Here is a 26515-nt window from a genome sequence, read left to right as displayed (position 1 = left end):
GAGCCAAGAGCGGGAGACATGAGGCAGGAGGACTGTCTGATATACCATTGCAGATTGTATCTCACTAGTAGTTTTGGGAGCGTACTCGTTTAGAAATCCAACATTACAAAGGCAAAAAGACAAGACAACAAGACGTATGTCTCTGACAATATGGCCAAGTGGCAAAAAGGAAAGTTTGGTGAGAGACCCTATCACTTGCGTCGGCCGGGAATCGAACCCGGGGCCTGTCGATGGCAACGACAGATTTTACCACTAAACCACCGACGCTGATGATTCTTGCAAATATGCCCCGCATTTGTCACCATGGCCTCTCTAATTGGCGTTCGCACATATCTGCTATCTCCCGAAAGACGCCATTCTTTCTTGCAAGACCGCTGGGTTGCCCTGCTCGACAATTCTCCCATTCTCCAGGATAATCACCTCGTCGAAGCCGGAGTCGGCCTCGGCCACGGATTTAACCAGGTGGGTGACGACGAGCACCGTCCAGTCTTGAAACTCCGTCCTAATCAGCCATGTAATAAGCTTTTCTGTGTTCGCGTCCAGGCTAATGACAGTTAACATGTAGTTCTGATTTGGTATTCTTTGAGAGTAAAAATGATCGACTGCTTACTGGCTTGTGGCTTCGTCCAAGAGCAAGATCCGGCTCTTCCTCAGCATAGCTCGGGCTACACAAAAGAGTTGCCGTTGACCAGTGCTAAGCTGGTCCACCTTGAGGTCAGCGTCCAGCTCGCCCTTGTCGGCCACCAAAGAGCTAAGACCAGCCTTCTCCAGCGCTTGCAGCAGCGGCCCATCATCACCATTGTGCTGTTCAAACGGATCCAGGTTTAGTCGAATCGAACCACTGAGAAAGACCGGATCCTGCGGTAGCGCGACAAGAGACGTGCGCGTTCTGTTGGGGGGTATATCAAACAAGCCCACGCCGTCGATCCTAATACTCCCACTGTCGGGATCTAGAAGTCTCTGCAAGAGTGATAGAAGACTCGACTTTCCACTTCCCGTTCGTCCGCAAATGGCCACCTTGGAGCCCGCCGGAATGGCGAGACTGATGTTGTTCAAGACCTTGTGGCTTCCATTATCGTACGAAGCAGACACGTTGCGAAGCACCAGCTCTCCAGACGAGGGCCAGTCTGCAGGGATCTTTGCCTCCGTATCCCTGCTTTGAGCCTCTGCGGGTACGTCATCAATGAAGTTTCGTATACGGGTAATAGCCCCCAAGGACATTTCCAAGCTGGTCCAGTTCTGGATCAGGCCGGCTGCGATCGCCCCGAAGCTTATCACGCTAACCAGCGCCACACCGAGAAATCCAGGGTCTATGCTGTGCCGCAGGGCCACAGCGAGACCCATAAGGAGTGTGGCTAGACCCGCCGTTACCAAATCTAGGACCAAAGTCAGCCAGCGCTGCGCACAGAACAGCAGGTAGTAGGGCCGCTGTGCGCTGTTTAGAAGCTCCATGTTCTCTCTCTCCGCGGTCGAGGTCACGAGAAAGCGCGAATGGTAACTAAGCCAGAGAGCGTGCTAATGACGTTGCCGAACAGCGGGCCCTTTAACTCTAACTCGAGCGTACGCAGCCGGCGAGACGTTTTGAGGTAGACGCGTTGCAAGATGTAGAGAGTCGGCACCAAGATTGGAATACTTAGAGCTAGATACCCAGATGCGAGGCATGCTAGGACTATCTCCGAGACTGTAGAGAGAAGTCGTTCAGATGTAAGGATAAAGCTTAGCGGAAGGGCAAGATCGGTGAGGTTGAGGTCTCCTGAAAAGCTGTTTCAGGTCAGTATGGTAAGTTAAAGGTGGTCTAGATGCATCTGGTGCCGATAGTTTGAGATAAAACATACTGGTTGATAATAGTGCCTGTGTCCTGAGCTGTGATGAAGGAGAGCCGTGAACTGCGAGAGATTTTGTCAGTCAATGCCTAAGTCTATGTAAAGAATGGTATCAACGTACCCCAGAGTCGCACGGAGCAATTTTTGGTGCCGGTTCGTAGCAGATCGAGGGACAAGAAATAGCAGAAAATCTCTATCTTCCAGGTCAGTACAGGATTGATGATGGTTGGTAGACTGTTCAGCTTTACCCAGTGTCAAGAGCAATGAAAAGAATAGATCCGACAGCGAATAACACGTAGATTCCTGCCCACTTCCCTAAGCTCTCGTTCGGGTGGTGATTGTACGCAGCTACCCAGTACTTGAGCCACAGAGCTAGTAGAAACAAGGATAGATTAGCACAACGCCCACCAGTAAAAGAAGAATATAGGAACCCACTCTGTGCGGCGTTGCATCCGACTAAAGCTGTCACTAAAGCAAAGAATCCCCATATGGCCCCAAAGCCTAGGGACGAAATGTAATATAAGAGAGCTCCCGTTTTTTTCTTCCGTTCCTTCTGTTGCGTGTTGCTCTCATCCGTGCTATTGTCATATGCTTTCGAAGCCACCAGGGCAACAGCACTAGTCCTGAGGGCCGCCTTTGGCATGTCGGTTAGTTCTAACGGCATTATCTCATGGTCGCTCTTGATGTCATATCGCCCTTTCTGTGTACTTTGCAGCTGTTTTAAATATTCGCTAGACTCGCACAAAAATTGGAAAGTACCCTGGTCGCTTATCTGGCCCTCTGGCCCCAAAACGATAATGTTGTCTGCAAATGGGAGCCATTGGACTGATCTTATGTTAGTATAGTTCGGACCGAAGACTGCTAGAGTTATTGCCTTGTGCATATACGTACTGTTGTTTGTTGCAAATACAACCGTTATCCCATCGCGCCGAAAGAGCCCTGATTTTCCGAAAAGTGCTTGAAAACATTTCAAAGACGTATCGGAGTCCAGACCAGTAAGGCTGTCGTCTAAGATGATAAGCTGTTTTCTATTATAAACCGCTCTGGCTAAAGCCTTTCAGACATATTTAGATCAGCAATAGCTAAGTGGGTAAACTAGACCTATGTCTGCTTACAATCCTCTGTTTCTGACCCCCAGAAAGGGACACACCCTTGCTGCCAGCAAGAGTTGAATCACCCGCTGGCATCTGTGCAAAGTCTTGCTGTAATTGGCAGGCCTCTATGGCCATCTTGTATCTATCGTCGTCGTAGTCAGAGATACCAAGGATGTTTTGTTTTAGGCTGATGTTAAGGATCCATGGTTGCTGATCGCAGTAGGCTGTCTGCTTAGGCGAGACACATTCCACGCTGCCAGAAATTAAGCACCTTTCTCCTAGCAGAGACCGCAACAATGTGGATTTTCCTGAGCCAACTGGTCCAATGATAATGGTAAATGTCGATGCTAAAACCTTGAGGCTTATTGCCCGAAGAATTGGTTGGCTAGGAACCCAGCCTATCGTCCCGTTATGGATGATAGCGATAGGTCCACGGCTCTTTGATTGGAAGCGAAGCGACTGGTGACCAACAGGCTGCAACTCTGTTCCGGGGGTAGTAGATGCGATACTAGAGTCTTCGAGGTTGGCAGTTGCAGCGGGCAGAAGTATGCGGCCATCCTGCTGTGCTTCTTTCTGGAGAAACTCCTGGATACGATCAAGACATCCTAGGGCAGAGGCCAGGCTAGTGGTAGCAGTTACAAGCTCAGCGATAGGATTGGTAAGGATAGAAAGCAGAGACAGTGAGGAATAAGCGCTGACGACGTCGAACCTGTTCCCTGAACAAAGATTCTGCTCGATGGCAAATGTAGCAAAAGTAATGGCCGGAGTAATCATCGCAGGCGCATTTCCGACGGCGATGTTGGTGATTTGCAGTTTGCGGAACGCTTTCTGGTCGTTGATCTCGGACACCCGTAAGCCCTGAATCTGCTTTACCACTATGTCGGTGAGGCCACACATCTTGATGCCTTTCATCTCGCTAACGGCCTTGGTGGTTACCTTAAGACGACTCTGTATGGCCTGCATCCAGCGCCTTTGCCGAGGAGGAGTGCGTTTTCCTACATTTCCGGCCACAACAGCACTTATTGTAAGGTGTGTTAAATAACAACACGGAACAAAACGTAGAAGATCAAGGCAAACGTAGGTCTGACAACTTACCAGTAGCAACAATCAGCGGTGCGATGCAGATGCCACCTAAATGCGTCTCAAGAATCCACAAGCCAAGTGCGACCTGAACAATGTCAGGGACAATGTTCAGCGACCACTGCAAGGTCTGGACAACACGCTCGACGTCAGTGCTCATGAGGCTGATAGCACTAGAGCCATCAGCATCTTCTGATGCCGGCAGACGTAGGCTATGCTTGAAGATCATACCAACCAGGGATCCTCGGATCATGGCTAGCAAGCGGTACGTCTGATGCTGGTACCAGGCGGTCGATACAGCAACGCAGATATAATCTAGTGCGAACGCTCCTATGAGGCCGTATCCAAACTGAGTCGGCCTGGTCGCGTGGTGGGTAATGTATGAAAGTGCAGACTGCACAAGCACAGGCTGGGCGATGGCGAAGCCGACCAGCGCAAGGCGTGGGAGGTGGAGGAAAAGCAGCTGCCTGTAAAATGCTTTTGTCAGAGCAAGCGCAAGCCGACGTCTTGAAGTGATGCTTGTGTTTTGCCAGGCAGCATCTAGGTTGTCAGTAAGCTTTGAAGAGGCCAGTTCGTCGCCGATAGGAAACAAGTCCTTCTCCTGGAGTGGGCTGCAATAGCCCCGACGAAACAGCGGGATAAGCCAGAGGAACAAGCTCCGGCTGAAAAAGCCAGCCCGTTCTTCGGGAGAAAGTCTTGCGGCCTTGGACGGAAGGATATGGGAGCTCTTGGGAAGAGATTCCACGCCCAGAAGAGCGCACTGGAGAGCAAAGGCGGTGCTAAGCAGGGCCGCCAATGTTTGCTCGCCATGAAGAAGCCATCTAGTACGCAGGAGAGCGACATTGAATAGGAGGGTGAGAGAAAGGAAACTCTGAATGACGACAGATGGTCGCAGAGATGAGCCGTGTTCTAGAGAAGACAGGAGGGCAAGGCAGACGGTTGCAACAAACATGGAGGCGTAGGCGGGAACGGTGAGCCTTGTCTTGGTGTAGTCATTTCCAGAAGCGAAAAGGCCCAGTTCTGCCAGCTGCAGGATGCCAAAAATAGCATAGAGTGCCTGCCACGGTCAGCGATGATACGAGAGGGTGGCAATAGCGGCCTTAATAAGACAGGAAAGATGAGCTCTACAACACGAACCAATTTGAGCTTCTGCATCCATTGCCACACCACGATCTTGGGTTTTCGAACGATAGAAAAAAAGCGCATGGCAACAGTGGGAAGAAGAGCCAAGCTGGGTGTCAATACCAGTAAGGCATCTTCGAAGATGATGCGGAAGTCGAAGTTGCGGCACGTTACCGAATGGTCGTCGAAGGATAAAATGGCGCCAAACATGAAATCTGCTGGGCAGGCCATGCTGGCTGTCAAGGTATGGAGTTTTCCGGTCGATAAAGACGTGAACTTTTCTCGAGGCCGTGCAAAACAATTGTAAAGATAGAAAGAAATGTAGCTTATCTTATATATAGGATCTGGTGCCTGTATTCGTGGTTGTGTTCCGGTTGGCTCCGATTGCTACGTCGTAAACGGCAGCTGCCATAACACACGCTGCGTGTGTCGAATATAAAACGGGATTAACAGCACGGCTCTGTGCTTGATGACCCGAGTTTATTGGCGGCTAACACGAGCAAAAATAAAAATATTCCTCCGAGGTGGCCTATTCCACTCCCAGTCATAAGAATTATCTACTACTATTGTATCCTCTTACACGACCTCCATAATATAAGGCCACTCCGGTGTCTACTTTACAAGTGCATCCTATTCGTCTTGCCAGCTCGCGACCTTGAAATAGATAGTGGCATGAGCTTCTTGGGCAGCGCCTTTACGGTGTAGGGTTCTTCTATTTGCTTATATAAGCTAGATCTGTAATTCCAGCATAACTACCTATACTCTTAGAGAAATTGAGCGGTAATCGCACTATTTCACTTGCAATCCGCTGCCTCACGTCTCAGACAAAGCTGAAAGACCATACTCTGTTGTATTCTGACCTAGATCTTGAGCTCCCAGAGCGTCATCGCCCTGTCACGGCAGTCACATATGCCAGCGGAAAAACCTCATTGAACTCCCTTCACCCTGTTTGGTCTTGGGATCCGCCGTGTCTGCGGCTTTTTGTACGGCGAACTGCCAGCGACGGCTGTTGTTTAGCTACAGATCTCATGAAACCTCTTCTCGGTCCAGTCAAAGACTTTGTCGTATTTGAAGCCCTCTGCAGTAAACAAGCGACGGGAAAGGCCCCAAAGGTATGCGTAGTCGGGTTTCTCGCCAAAATCCAGGGATCGTACGTAGTCCATGTACGTGGCAAAAGGTGAGGGAAGGTCGTCGTGGTAGAGCGCTTCTCCCGAGAAGCTTTCTTTCATCGCCTTGATCTGCTTGTCGTCGGCCTTGTTCCCTGAGATTTCCAAATGCTGCCACGGCAGCGAGCCGCGCGCAAAATACAGCAGGACATACCCAAGCGACTCCAGATCGTCCCCCCAAGACTGGACTTCTCGCGTGTCAGCAAGCGACTGACTGAAACTCGGAGAGAAAAGGAGACAAAAAAAAAGGCAAGAGAGAGCACCTACCACAGCCGCCGTGGTTGCGGATGCTGGCGAACAGTCGAGTGCCGCCGAACGGAAGACCCTCCACATCCTTGTGGGAATCAGCGAAACACCTGGCCAGCCCAAAGTCGATCGCGTAGAGCGTGTTCCCGTGCTTGCCGAGCCCCATCAAAAAGTGATCGGGCTTGATGTCGCGATGGATGATGCCCTTGGCATGAATATGTTCAATACGGAAGATGGCCTGGTCGGCGATGAGGAGGATAGTTTTAAGCGAGAATCTCCGGCCGCAATAGTTGAACAGATCCTCGAGAGAAGGGCCGAGCAGATCATGCACCAGGACGTAGAAGTCGCATTCTGAACCGTAAAACCTCACGCGCGGAATTCCAGCCCCACCAGCCAGCTCGTCGTACATGTGCTTCTCCCATCGAAGAATCTCGGGGCCATCTGCTATGTATGTGAGCTTGATAGCGACTTCCTCGCCCGTTTGGAGATCGGTTCCTGCTCGAGTCAGCCACGGCCGGAGCAGCCTGGAGCAGCGAGATACGGCATCGTACCGGATTACACGGCGCCACAGCCTCCGGCGCCAATCTTGCGATCCACTCGGTACCTGTCAGCAATGGGAATGTCCTAGAGAGAGAGGGTATGTGAGCAGCTGCAGACATGCGTCGGAAGGGGGGGCAAGAGAGATCTGTACCTTCATCTTGAAACGTTGTTGAAGCTCGCGAGGTAAAGTCAGGTGAAGTCAGGATGAGAATTCACGCAGGATAACTCATAACAGGGCGGCAACTGCGCACTATAAGCCATAGAAATGTTTATTTCAAGATTATCCGGATTGTTGGGGTGATGTACGGCAAAAGTACTTTCAGTTCCTCAGTAATTGCTAGCAAATCTAAGTACTGATTCCGAATTGGGCTTGGTGGCCGCTCAAACGGCGGCCGCCGCAAACAGACGAGGCTTGAACAAAGCCTCGTGCTTATAGATCACGCCAGGTGTACTTGATAGCATTCATAGCTCAAGGACCTTCCCCACCCTGACAATGTGCCGCTCCGCGGTGTGTGGTTTATATAATACGCCGCCGTAGCCGCACTTCCTGAGTTTGAGGCCAATTCCTTTGAGGCAGAATCCGTTTTTAAAACTTTTAGGAATAACTGTCACAACTGATGCTTATGGCAGGGGTAGCGGTGCACTGTATGGGGTCTTCACGATGTGGCTGATGATCTGCGTGTTGTAACTAGCTAGGAGAGGGTACATGGCGCGCCTTCACTGGTGCAGAGATTTCACTGGGGTTAGTCCCCATTTTTATCTGTCTGACCAATGAGAGGCCGCGTTGCTGGCATTAGTCAGAACGATCACAGTGCGCTCCATTCTAGAGCTTCACAATAACCAATGATGACGAGAACGAGACTTCAACAAAAAGGGCTCACAGACGGCCTATCTCAGAACGGCCACTATACACAGAAGGAACCCAAGAGAACTGGCCAGCTGTATCGCCGAAACTTTCCACCAACCTTTTGGGACAGCCTGTCCAGAGTTCCTCTCACGCGCCGTGCCCTAGGGGAACTCGACCGGCGGAACAGCATTCGGGGTGCACCAGGACCGGCGGAACTTACAGCATCCACGGCCGATCTCGTTCGGTTTGCACGACACGGCGGCGCAGATCTTCGCCATCTGCGAGGAGTATGGCTACAAGGCCTCTTGGCAAAAGACAAAAGAGGCACTGACGTTGGCTTAGTTTCCTGCACTGAGAAGAACGGACCGGAACATGACTTCCCACCGCCCTGCATCTTCCAGTCGCCGAGACACGCAGACAGGGTCGACAGAGGCAGCAGAAGTTTCTTCTACAACCAAACGGAGCTCGGCGTACGATCCTGCTTTCCAGCAGCATATGATTGACAGCCATATTTATCCGCCGTTTCACGTCTTCCCCGATAACCGCCCTACGCCGAAACCGGCTCATCTTTCGGATTTTGTTCGGCTCCTTAGAACAAGGCGGCCCTCGCTTTCGAAGGCGGGCTTCGCCGAGTCAAGGTTTGATGACTTTCGAAATAAAAACTTAGCCGTGGCTGAATCCACTCTGATGTACAATGTGATTTCGATGATCGCTGGAGACTCTGCCATCCCGAATGATGGACGCCCCCCTTTCACGAATACCGACACAATGACCGAAGAAGCCACTGTTAAACCTGTTCCCGACTTCTTCGATGGGGCTCGGCCGGAAAGCATCGACAAGGCCGTGAGAGATGATCTGAGCCAGCTGATCACTCCCACAAAGCACGCCAGTGTTCCCGTAGCGCCCAACTTCTTTCTGGAGGTCAAGGGCCCCGGTGGAAGCTTCGGTGTTGCTTTGCGACAAGCCTTGCATGACGGAGCCGTCGGCGCGCGAGCGATGCACGCCCTGCAGAACTACGGCAAAGACGAGGTCGAATTTGACGGACATGCCTACAGCTACAGCTCGATCTACCAAGCGGGCTCAGGCTTGCTCCAACTGTACGGGCATCACATCACGGCACCGACCGCGCCCGGGGGGCCTCCCTATTACCACATGACGCTGTTCGAAAGCTTGAGTATGATTGGGAGCCGTGAGCATTTTGTGAAAGGCGCAGCGGCGTTTAGGAATGCTAGGGACCTTGCACAGAAACTCCGCAACTGGCTCATTCAGGCGGCCAATACAAGAGCGCGACAGCTCAGGCTAGAGGAGCAGCAATATGCAGAGTCTGCGCGTGACGAAGTTGCCAGCTCTGCTACGAGCTTCTCATCTAGATCCAGCCCTAACACACAGAGTGAGAGCGGAGTTGGGCGAGAAAGAACAGCCTCCCATAGCCTGGGCCAGAATCATGGCTCGATCAAGAGGCGGGCACGTTAGAGCACCTGGACATGTCAACGAGTATAGATTGGCCGGTGGCGATGTATGCTAAGCAAGGGCAGTGGGAGGATGCAGAGTCAGTATGATTGCTTGTACGGAGTAATGGGGCCGATTAAGAGTGTTAATAAGAGGAGCACGGACTCGCATTTTTCTTGCAAGCTCTGATATTCCGCAATTTATGTAGTGAAAGATGTTTGTCTACCAACGAGAACCTCCTCCACGACAATCTATCCACAGTATAGCTACTCGTGCCAGGTCGCATTATAGCGTCGTTCCTGGTTGATTTGAAATGCCCTGAGTGCTTCGAAGTTGATGCAGCTATGTTCAGTGCCCCAACCCGTTACCGTCGAAGCCTTGCCCTTCTCACCCGGAACTTTCAAAGGCGAGGCACCTTCAATTTGAAAGGCCGAGCCGCATGATATAGATTGCCTCAAATACTCAAAACAGTGGTCAATATGCGCATCCCACGCCGCGTCTGAATAATCATGCAGCGGTGAGGCCTTGCCCTTTACTTCCCAGTACCGATAGCGGATGATGTTCTTCTCAATGTCTCGTTAGCGCTGTTCTGGGACAGCAATATGAAGCAGAGATCCGGAGTAGGCTGCGCCGGCTTACCAGGCAATGCATTTCGTGCAGGATAGTGACAACATAGAAGACAGGCGGGCCCTCTCCCACCTTTCCAGGGTGGTCGAATGGTGGATGAGTCCCTTTTGGCAGACCATAGGCTTCAGGGTTCTCGATGTACAGAGCATCGTGACCGGCAACAATGTGATCCCAATTTCGGTGCACTTCCACAGTGGTGCCAATATAGCGCTCATCACGGAAAAACGTTTTCTTGACTGTTTGGAACACTTCTGGCGGCAGCGGTGTGTTGTCTGGCCGTCCCCAAGTGTCTGCAGCGGTTGTGCTTTTGTGAACAACAATGCTGTGTCGTTGAAGAAGGGGTATAATCCAACCAGACGCAAGGACAAGAAGAGTAGCATTCCAGAGCCATACTAGAAGCCGTTGCTGTCTCTGGTGTCCGTTCATATGGTCATCTAGCTCATGATCTGAATCGATGAACGAATTGGCCTCCTCGTCCTTTAGAGCATTCTTGCTGGCTTCCATCTCGAGGGTAATTCACGATAATTTAAAATGACAGTGAAGTCTGAGAGTTGAGATTATGAAGAAGAGGGGGATTCCTGGGAAAGAACAGACTGTCCCTAAAAGCAGAAGGAAAAAGGTATCTTGAAGCTTGGCGATATTGAACCCGCTTTCTGACACGGCAGCGAGTATTCTGATAAGCTACGGAGTAAACAAGTGGACGTAGTATGTAAGCAGGCTAAGCTGCGGAGCTCAAGCGGGCCGGAAGTGTCGGTCGATGTGCTAAAAGGCCCACAGCCTGGCTGTACTCGTACACGGAGTAAGTACTCCGTAAGAAACAACCGTATTATGGTACGATAGTATGGAGTGGCAGGGTACTTATCATGGTGCGCTCCACTTTATTGAGAACACGGAGATATCGTCCTTTGGTTGAATTAAGAGTTACTTACTCCGCATTAACCCTGCCTACTAATTACGACGCAAGAATCTCCGCAAAGAGTCCCTGCTTACATACGACGTAATATGCGCTCTGGCCCAGGGGGTAACGACGACTCAGCACCCCCGCTTTGATTGCAGGATAGCTAGATCCTTCGTTCATGCTTTGCGTGCTTAATCTTGCAAGGAGTTTAAACCAGATCCGGCAGGTCTTATTAGACAAAATATATTCCTCTTCTTTTCCGGCACGTACGGGGTATAATACGATCATTCTAAAACAAGCATATCTTATGCCGATTGTATTATGGCGGTGAGGATGCTGTGGACTCGGTCAATTCCGGGGATAGATTAGATAGAGTCAAAGTAGATAAAGTTTCTATCTTACATTTTACAGGTGGGACATAGCGAAAGAGAGATAAGAAGTAACGGAGAGTGACCAGACATTCCGAAGGTGCAGAACTCTGTCCTCTAGGCTACGTAGAGCTCGAGCCGACTCTCTAGAAAGTCCTTCTTTCAGCTACAAGGCGGCGGGACTCAAAATTGTTATCTCGTTTTTACTTCTTTCCTGCTGCAATCAGAATGGCTCCGTCTACGGAATACCACGCGGTTCCTATTTCGAACGAGCCGGTGGGCGAAAAGAACACTTTTGATGTGAAGCAATACGCCTGGAATGCAGGTCGGTGGAATTTGCGGTTGCCGACCTGGCAGTCATGGGACGGAAGACTGATCGTCTCTCATGCTGTCCTCTCCCTTCTCAGCCTGTTCTTGGGCATCATCATCGCGGCATCAGCTGTCAACAGACCAGAGCCGCAGAAGACGCTGCCGTCATCACCCATTCCTTCCAGTGTCTTCTCACCACGGCTGCCGACGGTGATGCGTCCCGATGAACGTTACGTTGGATGGAGCCCGTTTGTCAACCATAACTGGAAGACTCTGATTCGGGGTGCGCACTTTCTCGATGTTCCGCATCCATCACTTTTCTGATATACACATTTGTGCTAACTTTGAGCCTACAGGTCTAGAAGACGTCTGGGTTCTCAATCCGGAGCAGTACGGACTGGAGCCTGGATTTCGAAAGGTTCAAGACAGCGACAGCGAGTACCAGCTCTACCACATCAGCAACCTCCACCAAGTTCACTGTCTAGTAAGTTTGCATTGCCAATGGTTTACCTCCTCATACCTGGCCAATCAGTATCAGCTAACGAGCGGAATCGCAGAACATTGTCCGCCAAGCTGCCTTCCAAGATATTCACAATATCACGGGGTTTACAGCCGACGACATTGACCTGGCGACTGTACATATTGAGCATTGCGTTGAATACTTGCGCCTGTCCATCATGTGCGGCGACAATTTCACACTGGAGCCGGGAAGTCCACCGGGAACACCCTCATCGGAGGCTTTTGACAAATGGGGCAACCCACTCGGTTGGGGCATTACAAAGAATTGTGTGAACTGGGAGAATCTACGGTATTGGCAGGCAGTGCAGTTGAAAGCATCCAAGGGGCTGATGTAGAGCTTGGGGGTGACTTGCATGTTTGTCACAAACCGGTATTATAGCAAAATATAGTAATTTGACGAAAGGTATGCTGTAACAGAGGTCGGGTTTAGGCTAGAATGACTAAAACAAATGTACCAACTATCTACTTATCTAATAATTGCAGGAGGTTCTATAATGCCTCTGATTTCAAGTTTCAAAATTGCTCAGACGAAAAAGAGAGAGTAAGAGAAAGCCAGTGCGGAAAGGTTACAGTCTTCTGCAGTAGTGCTCCGTATGCGGAGTTTATCTCGAAGAATACATACAGCCAATTTGAGTGGTCTAACGCTTCCAACTGTGATGTGTTGTATTTACTATATTTCACGAACAGTTCAATTACTTGTTTTATACTTTGCACCGTGCTTTCCCACACTTCCTACGGAGTATAGGGAACTAATTGAATCTACGGAGTTATAGGCGATAATGAAAAGATGAACTATCACATTTTACGGGATTAGAAAAGTGGGCATCGTTAGCATCCCGAGCGGGACCGCCACCTGCCATCCCCACGTGGGAGATTTGATAGGTGCGTGTACTTCGTACTCCGTACTTAGTATGACAGAAATAAAAAAAAGTGGGTGCCCCTTTCAGCTCCGTACCCCGTAATACGGAGTAGACAAAAACGATATTCAAAGACGGAATGGCGTATAATTGAAAGGTGATATTGTTGTACTTGCACTATATTAAGCAAAAGCTTCTTATTCTTGTCGTGTCATATATCATCAAAGTATTGTGTATAGTAAGCAAGATTTCTACGTATCTTGCGTCCTATATGGGAACGTTTATGGTAAAGTTGTAAAGATCTGCAAGAATTGTTTATGAGGAACAGTTATAGATTTTTGCTCGGCTTAAACATCTTATTTATTCTAGACCCCCCCGAAGAAACGAAGTCTAAAAACAAACTATCTTGTAAATAGAAAAAAATCAACTTCGTCCTTCAAGGCTTGTCCAAAACAATCTCCAAGGCGAATTTACTCATCGCCATCCTTGGAGCCCCAGACGTACTCAATGCCGTCGCTGTTGCGCTTAGCCTTGCGCTCCTCGCCGTCCTTGGAGCCCCAAACATACTCAATCCCATCGCTGTTGCGCTTAGCCTTGCGTTCCTCACCATCCTTGGAACCCCAGACGTACTCAATTCCGTCGGTATCACGCTTGGCCTTGCGCTCTTCTCCGTCCTTGGACCCCCAGACGTACTCAATGCCGTCGGTGTCACGCTTGCGCTCCTCACCATCCTTGGAGCCCCAGACATACTCAATGCCGTCAGTGTCCCGCTTCGCCTTGCGCTCCTCACCATCCTTAGAGCCCCAGACGTACTCAATTCCGTCGGTATCACGCTTGGCCTTGCGCTCTTCTCCGTCCTTAGACCCCCAGACGTACTCAATGCCGTCGGTGTCACGCTTGCGCTCCTCGCCGTCCTTGGAACCCCAGACATATTCAATGCCGTCGGTGTCCCGCTTGGCCTTGCGCTCCTCGCCATCCTTGGATCCCCAGACGTACTCGATGCCGTCGGTGTCACGTTTGCGCTCCTCACCGTCCTTGGAGCCCCAGACATACTCGATGCCGTCGCTGTTGCGCTTGGCCTTCCGCTCCTCACCGTCCTTGGAGCCCCAGACGTACTCAATTCCGTCGGTGTCACGCTTGCGCTCCTCACCATCCTTGGAGCCCCAGACGTATTCAATGCCGTCTATGTCTCGCTTGGCAGCTGGTGTGGCTGTCTCCTGTCTAACGGGCAGAGCTGCACCCATAACAGCAGGGAGAACAAGCGCGCCGATGGCAATGATAGTGGACTTCATTTTGTCTATATGTACCGTTTTATTAGAACACAGCTTCGGTTGACTTCGTGTAGTTTGCGGGCAATGTGATGACTTACTGGATAAATGGAGGACAATGTTTCTGCAGCAGGTCAACAGAGGCTTGGGTTGTTGGATAGGTTGTGAGTGAGGTTTTGAAGGCTGATGGTAATGATGGTAGTGATGAGCTATTTGGAACGTTCGAAGATTTGAAGAACGGCCGGCCTTATATACGCGTTGAATAGAGTCAACAGCCTTTTTTTATTAGACCAACATCGACCAACATGCAAAAGCAGCCAAGACAAAAACCAAGATACTTGAAGCGCACTATCGAAATGTACATAGTAAGACGCCGACAATGATGCCTATCATGATGCAACAAGATTCACCGCTTAGACATCTACTGATTCTACCCAATGGAATATAGAGATACTATCTAACCCCTGTTTTCACCTCTTGCCTTACGCCAGTAATGTCTGTATGGACCGGCAAAGGTGGGCACGAGAGTGAACGTCTGTCTTCCTCGAACAAGAGACAGCAACGCAAAGATCATGATAAGAGTTCTGCAAGGGCTGTTGAATTAATCATTATGCAAGATGCCTGGAGCTGAAACGCACATGCACCAGTACTACCTGCCTTTTAAGAACATTGGGGTTCTGACTATAGCTGCATTATAGTAGACTTTGTATGTAAATTCGCGGCTGAAAGTGCAAACCCAGTCATACGGAGTACACTCCCCGCTGTGACCTCGTCTTGGCGGCTGTTTCCTTGTTCTACATCGTAACCCAGTTCTACAATGCATTCTGTTCCACCAGCAAGCTCCTGAAAGATGTAGATAAATCTCCTATAGTGAAATTGTTGATTGTCCGTAGAGTGTGGTCTACTCCGTACTACCAAAGCTTTTTCTATTTTTACTTTCCTGGTAGAACTGCCGCGAGATCCACTATGATACTATCTCCTTATCGCAGGTACGACGTACTCCGCAGAAACGATCCAGGTCTTCTGCCCCACAAGGCCGGGTTCATCAGAGAGGATACGACGGTATTTTTCGACATATGCGCATCTGGCAGCGATGAAGCGTCGGTTACAAGATATGGGGCAAGTTACGGAGTACAGGAATGCATATTTGCTGGTGTGCCCCCACAGCTACTGGAAAAAAGGCTTACCGTCGTACGAGGAGGTGTATGGACCCCTACTATGTCGATCACGAGCCAAACAACGACAATCTATGGATTTATTATGGGCCCAAGCACGGTCACAGTTGGGTTGTAAGGCACGGGCTTTCAGCTAGGGCCTCTATCTCGGTGTTTGTTGGCAGAGCGCTCTCGACTCGGTAACGGCAATTGACACAGCATCTTTCGGCTTTGGTAAGTTTATCTAGAAATTGTCTTTCGCAACATGAAATTGCCTGACCTCTGGGATGTGGGGCTGGTCTTTACCTGGCGGTAAACTCGGGAATGGCGAGCACCAGCAGGAAATCAGTATTTAGGCTCGGTGAGGATTATCTTGTGCATTCTTCAATCTGCGTGCTGTCTTTTCTCCGTTGCATCTTTCCTCCCTCTCCGCCACTCCCCAAATCCCTCTTTTCTTCACTACTGCCTTCATCGCCATAAGCAAGATGGTCGACTCCCCTCCGCACAACTCAACTCGTTCATCATCCACCATGGACGAGGACAAAGAGTGCCTACTGGAGCAGATCCACGGCTCAAAATTGCTAAGGCAAAACCGACGTGGTCGTTGGCTGACGGCCGGCCGCGTCTTCTTCTTCTTCAACATCCTCTTCCTTGCTGCAGGACTGGGTGTTTGGGTCCACATCAACATGCTTCTCAAGAAGTTTACGTGCGACACGAAGACCGCCAAGTTCGAGCCTGATTGTATGGACTTGATTTTCCCACACAATCTCTCTTCAGTTCTAACATCTCAGTGGCCTATGATACTCCGGTGACCTTTGAGACCTATGCCGTCTATGGCGCCCAGTCGACAAATGTCACTGACAGCATGTGGAAGCGGCTGAGTCCCCCCGGGGATGGCATTGTTCAAATCCCCAACGAATACACAGCAGGCCTTCGGCCGTCCCGTCCGGCACCGCACAACCCCGAAACCCACACAGTCTACGGCATCTCTATGTTCCACCAACTACACTGCCTCAACTTCCTGCACTCCGCCTTCACCCCCGAGGCTGTAGCACATCTGACTCCCGATCAGATCGTTCTGCACCGTGACCACTGCCTGGACTTTATTCGTCAGGGTATCATGTGTGCCGGTGATTCTACTTTCGAGCCGGTGACGAAGACGGGCATCAATGGCATGGGCGTAACGCACAAGTGCCGCAGCTTTGACAAGATGTACAGCTGGGCCTATAAGCACCGCTCGGACAAGCCAACTAGTTAAGGGCCCTACTGCAGAAAGGAGCCATCCCTCTAGGTTTAATAATATGTGCTCTTTCCACTATGTCGATGTGTTGCAACGTAATAAGAGATGATGTATGTGACTAGTTACATTTCCGATTAGGTCGACCCATACGATCCTGAGTGGGCTTAAATCATTTCAGCAGCATATGCTTGTTTTGTTACTGCTGCCCAATGTGTGCCGTCAATCTGCGACTTCCTTACGGTTGTTCTTTTTTCCTTTGCTTTCCCTTTGTCGAGTGCTTGTAGTCTACCTTCTGTATTTATCGGGGGGTTTAGGTTATGTTAAGCTCGTTGGTTAGATTATTCGTATAACGGACAATACGGGAGTTTTAAGAACCCCGATAATCTCGGCCCGAAGGCCCCTTTCACAGCGTTAAACTTAGATGGTAAAGTGTGACATGTAAGCTTTTCGGGCTTGCACTACTATTTGTACGAGAACGGAGTACTATGTAGGTGTCAAGCATTGGAATCCGCCACACTGTAGACCTTCCGCCCCACTTGGCCGTACAGGCCTGTTATTGGTCAGAAGGCACAAAAGCGGAGCCTGGCACTACTATTAATACGGACCCCCAGAAGGGTCGCGATGTACCTATTTCTTCCTTAGTACACAACACTCTCTGCCCACACTAGACCCTATTCAGCCTCCTGCTCCTCACAGTGCATCACGTTATATGACCGCCACGTATAGCCTCCTTTAACCTTCACAGTAGGCATAGCGAATAAAAAACAGAACGGAGTACGAAGTATGGACATTATCATGTTCCTACGGAGTTAGGACAGGAATCAGGGAGCCTATGTCATCTATCATTAGAGTGTGCTTTACGTGTCCTTATCCGAGAATGTCTTAGGCGCAACAGAAAAATCCGTATTATGTACATACATAGCAAGATACAGAGTCCTTTCCTATAATGGGAAAAGCGGTGAGGGATCAAGACTTTTGGGACCTAAGATCGCCAATTGCTTCTGCTGGCGCTACGCCTTACATCTCCAAATATGCAATAGTATTGCCCGCTTAGAACCTTTCGCCCCTGCGGTAATTTACGGATACCCCTACCCAGTCCCACTGTAATTCTCGTTTCACTATTCGCACCCCTCTCTTTTCACTTCTCCATTTGCTGCATTGTCATTGAAGCTTTTGTTGGGCCACCAAAATTGTAGGTGCGAGGGAGGGGTGATGAGTTACACGAGAGAGGGGTTTTCAAAGCACCTCTCTCACTCCTTCCTGAAAAAACTTTCACCACTACATTGCACACGCGTTTGCACCCCGTTTGACCGTCGAGGTCTGTTCTCTCTTTATCATCAATTCGTGAAGAGAGGCATCACTTGTGGCGAAATAGGCAAGGAGGACGGTTTTCTTACCGTTGGCTTTCCACGCCATCTTCAATATCGCTCGCAAATATTGGCACCAAGTGTGGATCGACACTGGTGGAGAGTACTCTTCTCAGCTGAGGAGATATTTGTAACTACCGGTTTGGATCTTTTAATTCGGCTCGGAACTGAGAATGGCACTGGCGAATCTTTGCCAGAACACATCCGTCTATTTTCTAGCGGACGCTAAAAAAAATACGTGCCGGAATCCCCGAACTTCAGTGCTATCATGAAAAAGCACGCAGCACAGAGCAGCAAGAACGGAAGTTGGAGCTCCCAGGAGATCGAAATGAGGTCGAGTGCCTTTAGCATCACAAGAAAAGCCCACGACTGGGAAAGTTTAAGTTAAATTGTGCTTGAGAATCTAGTCATTTAAGAACAAATACTCCATATCGGAACGCGATTTGCGCGAACTGACAGCCCGGATTATTGCCTACTTCAATGCCGATATTCCTGGAGTTCCTGTGGTAGAAGTAATGTTCACCTTCTACGGATTTTCTCACATTTTTCTATCCGATGAAATGAATATCGGCAAAGTCATTTAGGCATTTCCCCGGCGTGTCGCCGACTGTTTTGTCTACTACCACAATATCAGCGACCTTCGCCACCCAGACTCAATGCAACATATGGCCAGACGAGATATAACGCCACAGCCCACTGCCGCGATCATTGACGACACAGAATACAGCATCTTCCGTCCAGGAGTTATACTAACAGTATGCGGACGTCAAACTCAGCTGAATGGCCCGTACACGACTATAATCGGGCCTTCTGGCATAGGGAAAACATTCACCATTAAGCAACATTCTATCCGGCATAGGGCCTCTGTTGTGTACTCGGATCTGGCTTTACAAAAGCGGATTTGCTACCCTCGTCCGGTCGTCATGGGAAAGGTTCCATTGGCCAATCTGGGCCGTGAGAGGGTGACAGAAGTATGGAAGGATTCTCTACGGTTGCCACTCCGCCTTTTTAGAGCCTGCATGAAAGAAGAGATAACGCTAGCTGGTCGGTTCTCTTTGCTTGCTCGAGCGGACTCAATCTTATCGCCCAGCGCGAGAAATTTGAAACTGCTCTTCAATGAGTGGCTATTACAGATGTCGATCTGGAGGTTAGCATTGCCGAGTGCACGAATGTTCCAGTGGGACATTTTGAGAACTTGGAGCCGTGCAGGCTGGGATTTAGTCCTCAGGAAGACACGCCGTGTATAAACTTTTTTGACGAAGCGCGAGAGCTTCTAGTCGATAAGGAGAACCTATCCTTCCGATCCTTGCGGAATAGCTACTGGTGTTATTCGTGTGGACGCCGACAAGCTTTTATTGTCATCTTGCTCGACACAACTTCCAGAATAAGCAATTTCACACCATCACTCGCAGCAGACCCTTCTCGAAAACAGGCCACCAGAACTGTGGTTTCTCCCGTTTATAAGATAGACACATGGAATGTTTTCGTGCCAGATGATTTAACTGACATTGGTGGATCGGCAAAACTGGTTACTAAGATTTGCTCTCATAAAAGGCTGTTGTGGACATCATTTCTCAACAACGGAGACAAACGCTTTCAACTTCGTTGCTTACATACAGAGTCAACTTCTACGTTACCTCCCGGCAACTGGCGGAGACGCTTGTGGCGTCGTTGATAAGATACCTCATCTCCGTTTTGGAGAACTGCAGCATATTACTTACCAGTCAGCCTAGTGAGCCTGTCCTAGCGTTTGCTACGGGCACTCCAGAAGCCTGAAAGCGGCCTACGGTGTATCAATACATGGGTCGGTGTCCTCCAATCGGGTGCCTGCAATCCTCGGAGATTTTGAGAAAATGGTTGAGGCCCCAAGTCTTCTAATTACCTTCGACTACGTCTCCCAGCCCTCTAGTGAGCTTCCTCACGCCGTCAGCATGCAGTCATTTTTGGTGTACTTCTTAAGTCGTCTAGCTGGACGACTATGAATAGTTACTATATGCACTGACTGGATGTTCTGGAGGTCCTGGAGGACGGCTGGAACGTCCTTTAACCACTTTGTGGAAGAAAGAGGGGAAAACGCCACAGCCAAAGAGAAGGAGCACAACTCAGTGGACCACATATGCAGCCTGTTCGAATATCCTTTGGGGAAGTGGACTGAATTCTACAAGTGGGAAGATGTGGGATCAGCGTATGCCCGAAACCTTCTCGATCCATTCTACGCCAAATATGCAAGGAAGGGCAGTGTTTTGGACGACTCCTCGAGTGAGGCTGGTTACAATAAGGATCTAGATGCTGATGGTGGAGATGGACATGACGATGGAGATGACGATGGGGCTGATGGTCAACGCAACGCTGCGAAGTGGACGCGGTAGGCCTGCCGCGGCAGGTGATGCGGCGTATGCAATTTCTGGCAGCATAGCCGCAGTTCAGCTATGTGCCTTTCGGTATTTTGCTAATACTCCCAAGCCTTTGAGCTTTCTTGTACGTCACCGAGGGGGGGAAAGACCACTGCACCGTAGTGCAAAAGTAAGGATCCCATACCTTCCATCGTGGTAGGCAGGGTCATATGATCATTTCAAAGTTTATAAAGAGGGGAGAAGGACGCCATTCAGACGCAATGTGCTTGATGATAAACGCCAGAAGCAAGTTGGTGGCCCAAACGTAGATTGTTCCCGCTGCAGAAAGGTAGGCATGTATAAAATCTACATCGCCCCTTTCTTTTTCCTGGGTGCTTGACAAAGGCCCTAGCAGTGCCTGAACAGACAAATACACAGCCCAAATGTTCTTGAATAAGCCGCTGAGGTCATCTATCCTTGTGCGGAAATCATCAAATATATTCGCGGCTACAAACGCATCGACTAGCAGGCTGACAATGACCGTAGGCTCTCAACTGTGACGTGAGCTGCGACAACGGCATCAATCTTCTGCACATCAAGCAGAGCGCTCGCCAACATCAGAGCGTAGGCCGGACAGCTACCCCAATTCAGCCAATGCCAGCCCCGCTTCTGTATTCTGTATTTTGCTTAGTCATCCGATTCATTTCATGCTCCATCCCATGCTAACCCAATCCAACCAAACCAGCCAAGCCGACCGAACCGTTGCCTTCTACAGCAAGACGGCATTCCACACCTGGTGCGCCATCGCCACGCCGTGCAGCGCGACCACCTGCCACCACTGCCACGGCAGCGACAGCGCCACCGCCCGTCCTTCTGGGCCGCCCCCAGACAGCACCGCCCCCAGCTGCAGGGCCATCTGGCCGGCCAGCGCCGCGGCCGCGAGGCCCAGCACGCAGCCCAGCACGTGCGGCCAGAGAAGCGCCAGCCCGTCGGCAGCGCAGCGGCAGCGCTGCAGCGACTCGCCCATCCGGCGGATCGTCGTGGCCGCGCACAGCCCCACGGCAGCCGTCTCGACCAGCTTGGCGTACGGCTGCAGCTGGGCGATCAGGCGCCGGTACGCGTCGAGCCGGATTGGCACCTGGCCGTCTGCGACACGCAGGCTGTGCAGGAGGCCTAGCGAGACGGCGAGCACGAGCAGCCCGACAGCGTCAAACCCGTGTTGCCGGCCTTGTCCTGATTCTGGCTGATCGCCGTGCTCGCCGCCCTGACCACCTTCGCCCGAGCCGAGCGTAAAGGACTGGCTGAAGAGATCGGACAGCGAGTTGCCCGCCTCGTCGTCCTGGCCGCTGCCACCGACCGCGCTGCTAGCAAAGAACCGTGGCTGCGCAAACTCTACCGACGGTCTTGTTGTTGCTGCTGCTGCTGCTGCTGTCGGCTGTCTGCTGCTGCTGTCGCCACCAAAAAACCCACCAGGAACGGCTGACGAGAACACATCGTCAACGTCTTTTTTCTGCTGCTGCTGCTGCTGCTGTCTCAACCGCGGCATCGTCGGATTCAGCACCCGCTGGGCTATGCTCGTCGGCGCTGGCGGCACCTTGTACCAGAACGGTCCGTGGCCTGCCTTGACTGGTGTCTGGCTAAAGGCACCGCTGCTGTCCGACCCAAACGTCGACGACTGGCCCGGCCGCATCGGGCTGGAGCCGCTATACGTGCTGAACGCCCGGTACGGTGATTTTATCGGCTCAGCCGGCTGCGACGGCGACCAGTCCATCTCCTCGGCGTAGTATGCCTCCCGTTCTTGCGACAGCGACAGCGGCTGCGCCGACCCATAGTCGTCTGCGATTCGCATCCCGCCCAGCTCAAAGTCGCTCTTCTTCGGTCGGCTGTGGCTGTTGCGGCTACGGTCCCATGTCGGCGACCTGCCGCTGCTCCAGCCACCGCTGCCAAACACGTCCTGCTCCGGTGGTGAGTCGTCGGCCACGTGTAGGTGTCTGCTCCCCTGTGGCGTCGGCGACGTCGCTGCGATCTCGTCCAGCACGTCCGACAGCGTCTCCAGACCGCGCCGCCGGTTGTCGGCCCGCTCCTCCGCAGTCCGGGGCCGCTGCCGATGTGATGTGAGCGGTGTGTCGGCCGTCTTGGCGAACAGCGGCCGCATGTCCTTGCGGATTGACCGCGGCGCCTTGGCGTAGAGGTAGAGCGTGAAGAGGAGAACAAAGACATGCAGCCCGAGCATCGCCGGAGGCAGCCGCACATTCTGACTCTGTGCCCCGTCCTCGTGTGTGTTGGGTGTCAGCCGCACAGCCACGGCCGCCAGCATGACGCGGACAAAGACCAGCGTTACTTGGTACGTGTACCAGACCGGGATGCCGATGAACGGCTTCGTGAAGCCACGTACTGTCTGAACAAAGTAGGGGTTCCACCAGCAGCCGGCGATCGTGGCCCCAACACAGAGCGTCTGCAGCCGGTCGGTGCTGGCCGCGATCCAAGACAGCAGCGCGTGTGCCAGCGGAGCTAGGGACAAGGATACGTCCACGGATGGTGGCAGCGCCGCGTCTGGCGAGTCGGACAGCCCGATCACCACGTCGTCGTCAAAACCCTGCTCCTCCTGGCGGCCAGCTGTTGGTACAGACACAGACACACAGCGGGCCAGCAGGCCGAGCTGCCACAGGGCCTGGAAGAGCAGTCCGGCACGCCAGAGCCAGCGGCCGAGGCGGTGGGCTGCGTCGAGGTATGTAGGCCGTGTCAGCCGCACCTGGCGGCTGTAGTTGACCATGCGCCGCAGGTGGTCGGTCTTGGCCGTGTAGCCTGCCTGGCGGATGCGCTCCAGCACGGCCGGCTCGCAGTCAGAGCATACCTGGGGGTAGCGCTGCTCGAGGCCCTTGCGGAAATGGTAATACTTACACTCCAGCTCTGCGTACTCGGCGTGGTCGGGATCGGGCGGGAAGTATTGCGCCAGCGAGGACACGTACAGGTGCTGGTTCTTGAGGCACTTCGTGCAGAACACGGCACTGCTCTCCTGGCTGCTGCCGCCGGGTGAAAGGCTGAGGTGGCGCTGCGGCGAGCCTTGCTGGCTGGCGTAGGCAGATGACGACGAGATCGCTTCGGCTGATGTGGTCGTGGCCACGGGCGGATCGGTAATGTCGCCATCCTGCGGAGTATCAGCAACGGCCGTCCATCGGGCTCCCGGATGCACCGACCTTGTCTAGATAGTTGGTCGCCTCGCAGTTGGGACACTCAAAGTGCCGCATGTGGCCGTCATAGCGAATGGAAGTGCGCCGCCCGCAGTAGAAGCAGGCGAGATAACGCGTGCGTCGGAAGCCGGCCATGGCTGCTGGTACTGTAAAGAATCCAAAGGCACGGCGAGACACACCCTCGGATCAAACATTGCACGTGTCGGTCCGGGCTCGTGAAAGGGGCGGAGTGCGCATCTCGATCCTCCGGTTGCTGGTCCTTGTGCCGCTGCTTTTTTCCCGGCTGTTGACATGGACCCAATTCTGGTGAAGAGAAGCCCGGAAATTGTGCCGGGCGGTGAGGCGCTTTTGGACAACGGGTGGGTCGCTTTCAGCTCCCGTTGAGATACAGCTAGCAGTATGCTGGCAACCCGATACATGCATTTTCATACTGAACAGAACACGGTGCTCCTGTCAGCAGCCGTTTCAGCCAAATCGTACCGATAAACTCAGCCATCAAGGCTTCTGGAGATGCACTGGGAATTTTGAGGTGCATGGAAGAGGAGGGGTTTCACATATGATTTCATAGTCACTGTCTCGCAACATCTCATCTGCCGAGAGCAGCATATCCATGAAGCTGCTCTGTAAGTGAGCTCACAGAAAGCTTATTGTCTACCGCGCTCTAGCAGTCGGTCCAGAACGAAGGACACAATGGGTAAATGACCCTCTTCTTCGTAGCCTCAGGCGCTGATCTGATTTTCCTCAATAGACACAAAACCCGTCCTTGCGGATGTGGCCTCCAAGACGATAGAGTCGTCGACCCTGGGCTTCACATCCCTGGCTGTTCTCAGCACTGTCCTGCTTGTCTCGATCGGGACAGGAGCTGGCCTGCTGCTGGTCTCGCCGGCCATCACAGCTTCTATCGTGACTGTACTCTTGACATTCTTGACGGTATGTTTATCTGTCTTTTTGGGGGTTTTTGTCATCAGTTTCTTTCGCATTTTACTCTCGTTTCCTCCTCCCACTGACCAGTCAGATCCGACATTTCTTCTTTCGCCGGCGCGGGCGCTCGGCCATGGACCAGGCCTGGACGGCGGCCCGGCGTGGCGGCGTGCCCGATGCCCTCCAGCTACCCAGCACCTACTTCCTCTACGTCCTCGGCTCGGGCGGCCACACCGGCGAGCTCTGCGAGATGGTCAAGCAGCAGTTCCGCCCGAATCCGCGGTCCCATCGCCGCTACCTCATCACCTCGGGTGACCAGCACTCGGAGCACGCCGTGGCCCAGCTCGAGGGCCGCATCCAGCAGGCCTTTCCGTCGGCCGACGACGGTGGCATCGGCCCTGCCGGCACCTGGGACGTCTTCCGTGTCGTCCGCGCCCGCAGCGTCCACCAGCCGCTCTGGTCCACCGGCTACACCACCGTGCTGAGCGCGCTCTCGGTCGTGCAGGCGCTCGTGCGGCGGTCACGTGACCGTCTGACCGTCCGGGACGCGGCGGACTTCAACCTCCCCCACCTGATCGTCACCAACGGCCCCGGCACCGGCTTCGTCGTCTGCCTCGTGGCCCACATCTTGAAGCTGCTCGGCCTCGTGCCGGCCAGCCGGTGCGCCGTCCTGTACATCGAGACGTGGGCGCACGTCAGCACGCTCAGCCTGACCGGCAAGCTGTTCTACCACAGCGGCATCGCGGACATGTACGTGGTGCAGCACGAGGCCCTGGCTGCCCGGACGGGCCAGCGGTTCGTCGGCGACGTCGCCAAGCACGGGAACCTGCTGGGCATCAAGAAGACGCTGCGGACGACCAGACAGCCGCGTTGAGAAGACCAGAGCACCAGAGCACCAAAACAATACGCCACATGTACAAAGGACGTGAATTCATAGAATACAAATACACAGATCGGCCGTCCCTACTCGGCCTGCTTTGCGCTCGCATCGCCTTCGGCCGCGTCGGCATCCTCGGCAGCCTCGGTGCCAAACGTCACGTACGCACGGCTGCGCTCAGCCTCAATCTTGGCCGTCTCGCCGGCGGCCCAGGTCTTCCAGCGCTCGTACGTGTTGTCCTCCAGGTCCATGCCGAACTGCAGGGCCGACTTGCCAAAGTAGGCGCCGACCATGCGGGCCTCCTCCTGGGCGACACGCCGCTCCACCTCCTCCTGGTGGCGCAGGGCATAAAACTCGCGGCGGGCCGCATCGTAGGCCTGCTCCTTGGTCATACCGGCATTGTGCATCATCCAGAGCTGTCGTTGGACCACGCTGGACATGTGTAAGACGAAAGCAGCGACAGACAGAAAAAAAACGAGAAAAACTCACCACTCTCCCCCTAGAGGCAGTCCTGGCTGGACCAGCCCCCGGCTCCAGTCGTACAGTCGTGCATCCTTGCCGTCCATCTCGACGACAACCCGCGGCCGTGCCAGCTCCCACGGATGATCGCGGAAGAAGGTCTGTCGCAGCTCGTCTTCCTCGTACACGATGCGCTGTGGCCGGTACGTCCGCCGTGGCTTGCGCATGTGCGGATCGGGCGCATGATGCGCCACAGGGATCGTCCGGGTCAGAATCTCGGCCGGCGGAATGGTCTCGACCACGTGCAGCCATGGTGGCGCCGTGTCTCGAAGGCGCGGCGTGAGGGGAATCCCAAGGCCCTTCCGCACGGTCTGGGCGACACGTGCGGCGCGGAACTGGCGGCCCATTGTGGTGGATGTGGTCGTGTGGTGTATGTGATTGTGGTGTGGGATGTGTATGGTTGGGCTGCCCAGAGATCGCCAATTGCCGGCTGGGAGAGTCCGGTGTCGAGTAACCAGTGCTCCCAAATCAGTTCAGAGTCCCGATACCGACAAGCCGTGCACGAGTAGGCGGAATCTGCAACGGGCCTCTCTCGTTAGAGGTCGAACAGAGTGGGCCAAACATCTCTGATTTTTTCCGGAAGCTTGCAGCAAACCCAACTAGATGCATGATTATGCAGGTATGCGGTATTATTGACAGCACAGCGGCGATAAGATGATAGCAAGTAAATTTGTGAATTTGCACAAAGCTCATTTCGCCT

The 26515-nt window shown here is 52.5% G+C and overlaps 12 protein-coding genes across 12 annotated transcripts; 6 read left to right on the top strand and 6 right to left on the bottom strand.

Annotated features, from left to right (window-relative positions):
• Positions 1-336: 336 nt before the first annotated feature.
• On the bottom strand, positions 337-5350 carry CMQ_6960 (ABC multidrug transporter; the record flags this gene model as incomplete). The annotated part of the gene is made up of 9 exons (XM_014320646.1): positions 337-544; positions 611-1498; positions 1555-1761; positions 1836-1886; positions 2072-2523; positions 2939-3539; positions 3627-3912; positions 4013-5054; positions 5135-5350. The coding sequence occupies 9 exons, from the start codon at positions 5348-5350 to the stop codon at positions 337-339; spliced, it is 3951 nt and encodes a 1316-aa protein (XP_014176121.1).
• Positions 5351-6132: 782 nt separating this feature from the next.
• On the bottom strand, positions 6133-7228 carry CMQ_7020 (casein kinase; the record flags this gene model as incomplete). Its single annotated transcript, XM_014320706.1, has 3 exons — positions 6133-6473; positions 6553-7135; positions 7223-7228. The coding sequence occupies 3 exons, from the start codon at positions 7226-7228 to the stop codon at positions 6133-6135; spliced, it is 930 nt and encodes a 309-aa protein (XP_014176181.1).
• A 689-nt stretch (positions 7229-7917) lies between these two features.
• CMQ_6669 (uncharacterized protein) lies at positions 7918-8421 on the top strand (the record flags this gene model as incomplete). Its single annotated transcript, XM_014320355.1, has 1 exon — positions 7918-8421. One exon carries the CDS (start codon positions 7918-7920, stop codon positions 8419-8421), a length of 504 nt encoding a protein of 167 aa, XP_014175830.1.
• A 265-nt stretch (positions 8422-8686) lies between these two features.
• On the top strand, positions 8687-9391 carry CMQ_7012 (uncharacterized protein; the record flags this gene model as incomplete). Its single annotated transcript, XM_014320698.1, has 1 exon — positions 8687-9391. The coding sequence occupies one exon, from the start codon at positions 8687-8689 to the stop codon at positions 9389-9391; it is 705 nt and encodes a 234-aa protein (XP_014176173.1).
• A 242-nt stretch (positions 9392-9633) lies between these two features.
• CMQ_6720 (uncharacterized protein) lies at positions 9634-10498 on the bottom strand (the record flags this gene model as incomplete). The annotated part of the gene is made up of 2 exons (XM_014320406.1): positions 9634-9930; positions 10007-10498. The coding sequence occupies 2 exons, from the start codon at positions 10496-10498 to the stop codon at positions 9634-9636; spliced, it is 789 nt and encodes a 262-aa protein (XP_014175881.1).
• Positions 10499-11488: 990 nt separating this feature from the next.
• Positions 11489-12423, top strand: CMQ_6808 (uncharacterized protein; the record flags this gene model as incomplete). Its single annotated transcript, XM_014320494.1, has 3 exons — positions 11489-11852; positions 11926-12053; positions 12127-12423. 3 exons carry the CDS (start codon positions 11489-11491, stop codon positions 12421-12423), a joined length of 789 nt encoding a protein of 262 aa, XP_014175969.1.
• Positions 12424-13415: 992 nt separating this feature from the next.
• On the bottom strand, positions 13416-14237 carry CMQ_6895 (uncharacterized protein; the record flags this gene model as incomplete). Its single annotated transcript, XM_014320581.1, has 1 exon — positions 13416-14237. One exon carries the CDS (start codon positions 14235-14237, stop codon positions 13416-13418), a length of 822 nt encoding a protein of 273 aa, XP_014176056.1.
• A 1660-nt stretch (positions 14238-15897) lies between these two features.
• Positions 15898-16625, top strand: CMQ_6996 (uncharacterized protein; the record flags this gene model as incomplete). The annotated part of the gene is made up of 2 exons (XM_014320682.1): positions 15898-16108; positions 16159-16625. The coding sequence occupies 2 exons, from the start codon at positions 15898-15900 to the stop codon at positions 16623-16625; spliced, it is 678 nt and encodes a 225-aa protein (XP_014176157.1).
• A 3355-nt stretch (positions 16626-19980) lies between these two features.
• On the top strand, positions 19981-20343 carry CMQ_6995 (uncharacterized protein; the record flags this gene model as incomplete). The annotated part of the gene is made up of 1 exon (XM_014320681.1): positions 19981-20343. The coding sequence occupies one exon, from the start codon at positions 19981-19983 to the stop codon at positions 20341-20343; it is 363 nt and encodes a 120-aa protein (XP_014176156.1).
• A 733-nt stretch (positions 20344-21076) lies between these two features.
• Positions 21077-23633, bottom strand: CMQ_6528 (uncharacterized protein; the record flags this gene model as incomplete). The annotated part of the gene is made up of 2 exons (XM_014320214.1): positions 21077-23455; positions 23505-23633. The coding sequence occupies 2 exons, from the start codon at positions 23631-23633 to the stop codon at positions 21077-21079; spliced, it is 2508 nt and encodes an 835-aa protein (XP_014175689.1).
• A 475-nt stretch (positions 23634-24108) lies between these two features.
• Positions 24109-25293, top strand: CMQ_6870 (glycosyltransferase family protein; the record flags this gene model as incomplete). The annotated part of the gene is made up of 3 exons (XM_014320556.1): positions 24109-24121; positions 24247-24428; positions 24514-25293. 3 exons carry the CDS (start codon positions 24109-24111, stop codon positions 25291-25293), a joined length of 975 nt encoding a protein of 324 aa, XP_014176031.1.
• An 89-nt stretch (positions 25294-25382) lies between these two features.
• CMQ_6975 (37S ribosomal protein rsm25) lies at positions 25383-26162 on the bottom strand (the record flags this gene model as incomplete). The annotated part of the gene is made up of 2 exons (XM_014320661.1): positions 25383-25728; positions 25786-26162. 2 exons carry the CDS (start codon positions 26160-26162, stop codon positions 25383-25385), a joined length of 723 nt encoding a protein of 240 aa, XP_014176136.1.
• Between the last annotated feature and the right edge of the window lie 353 nt (positions 26163-26515).

The sequence above is a fragment of the Grosmannia clavigera genome (genome assembly GCF_000143105.1).
Source record: "Grosmannia clavigera kw1407 unplaced genomic scaffold GCSC_108, whole genome shotgun sequence".
NCBI classification, from domain to species: domain Eukaryota; kingdom Fungi; phylum Ascomycota; class Sordariomycetes; order Ophiostomatales; family Ophiostomataceae; genus Leptographium; species Leptographium clavigerum.
This window is presented reverse-complemented; position numbering and strand designations above follow the sequence as displayed.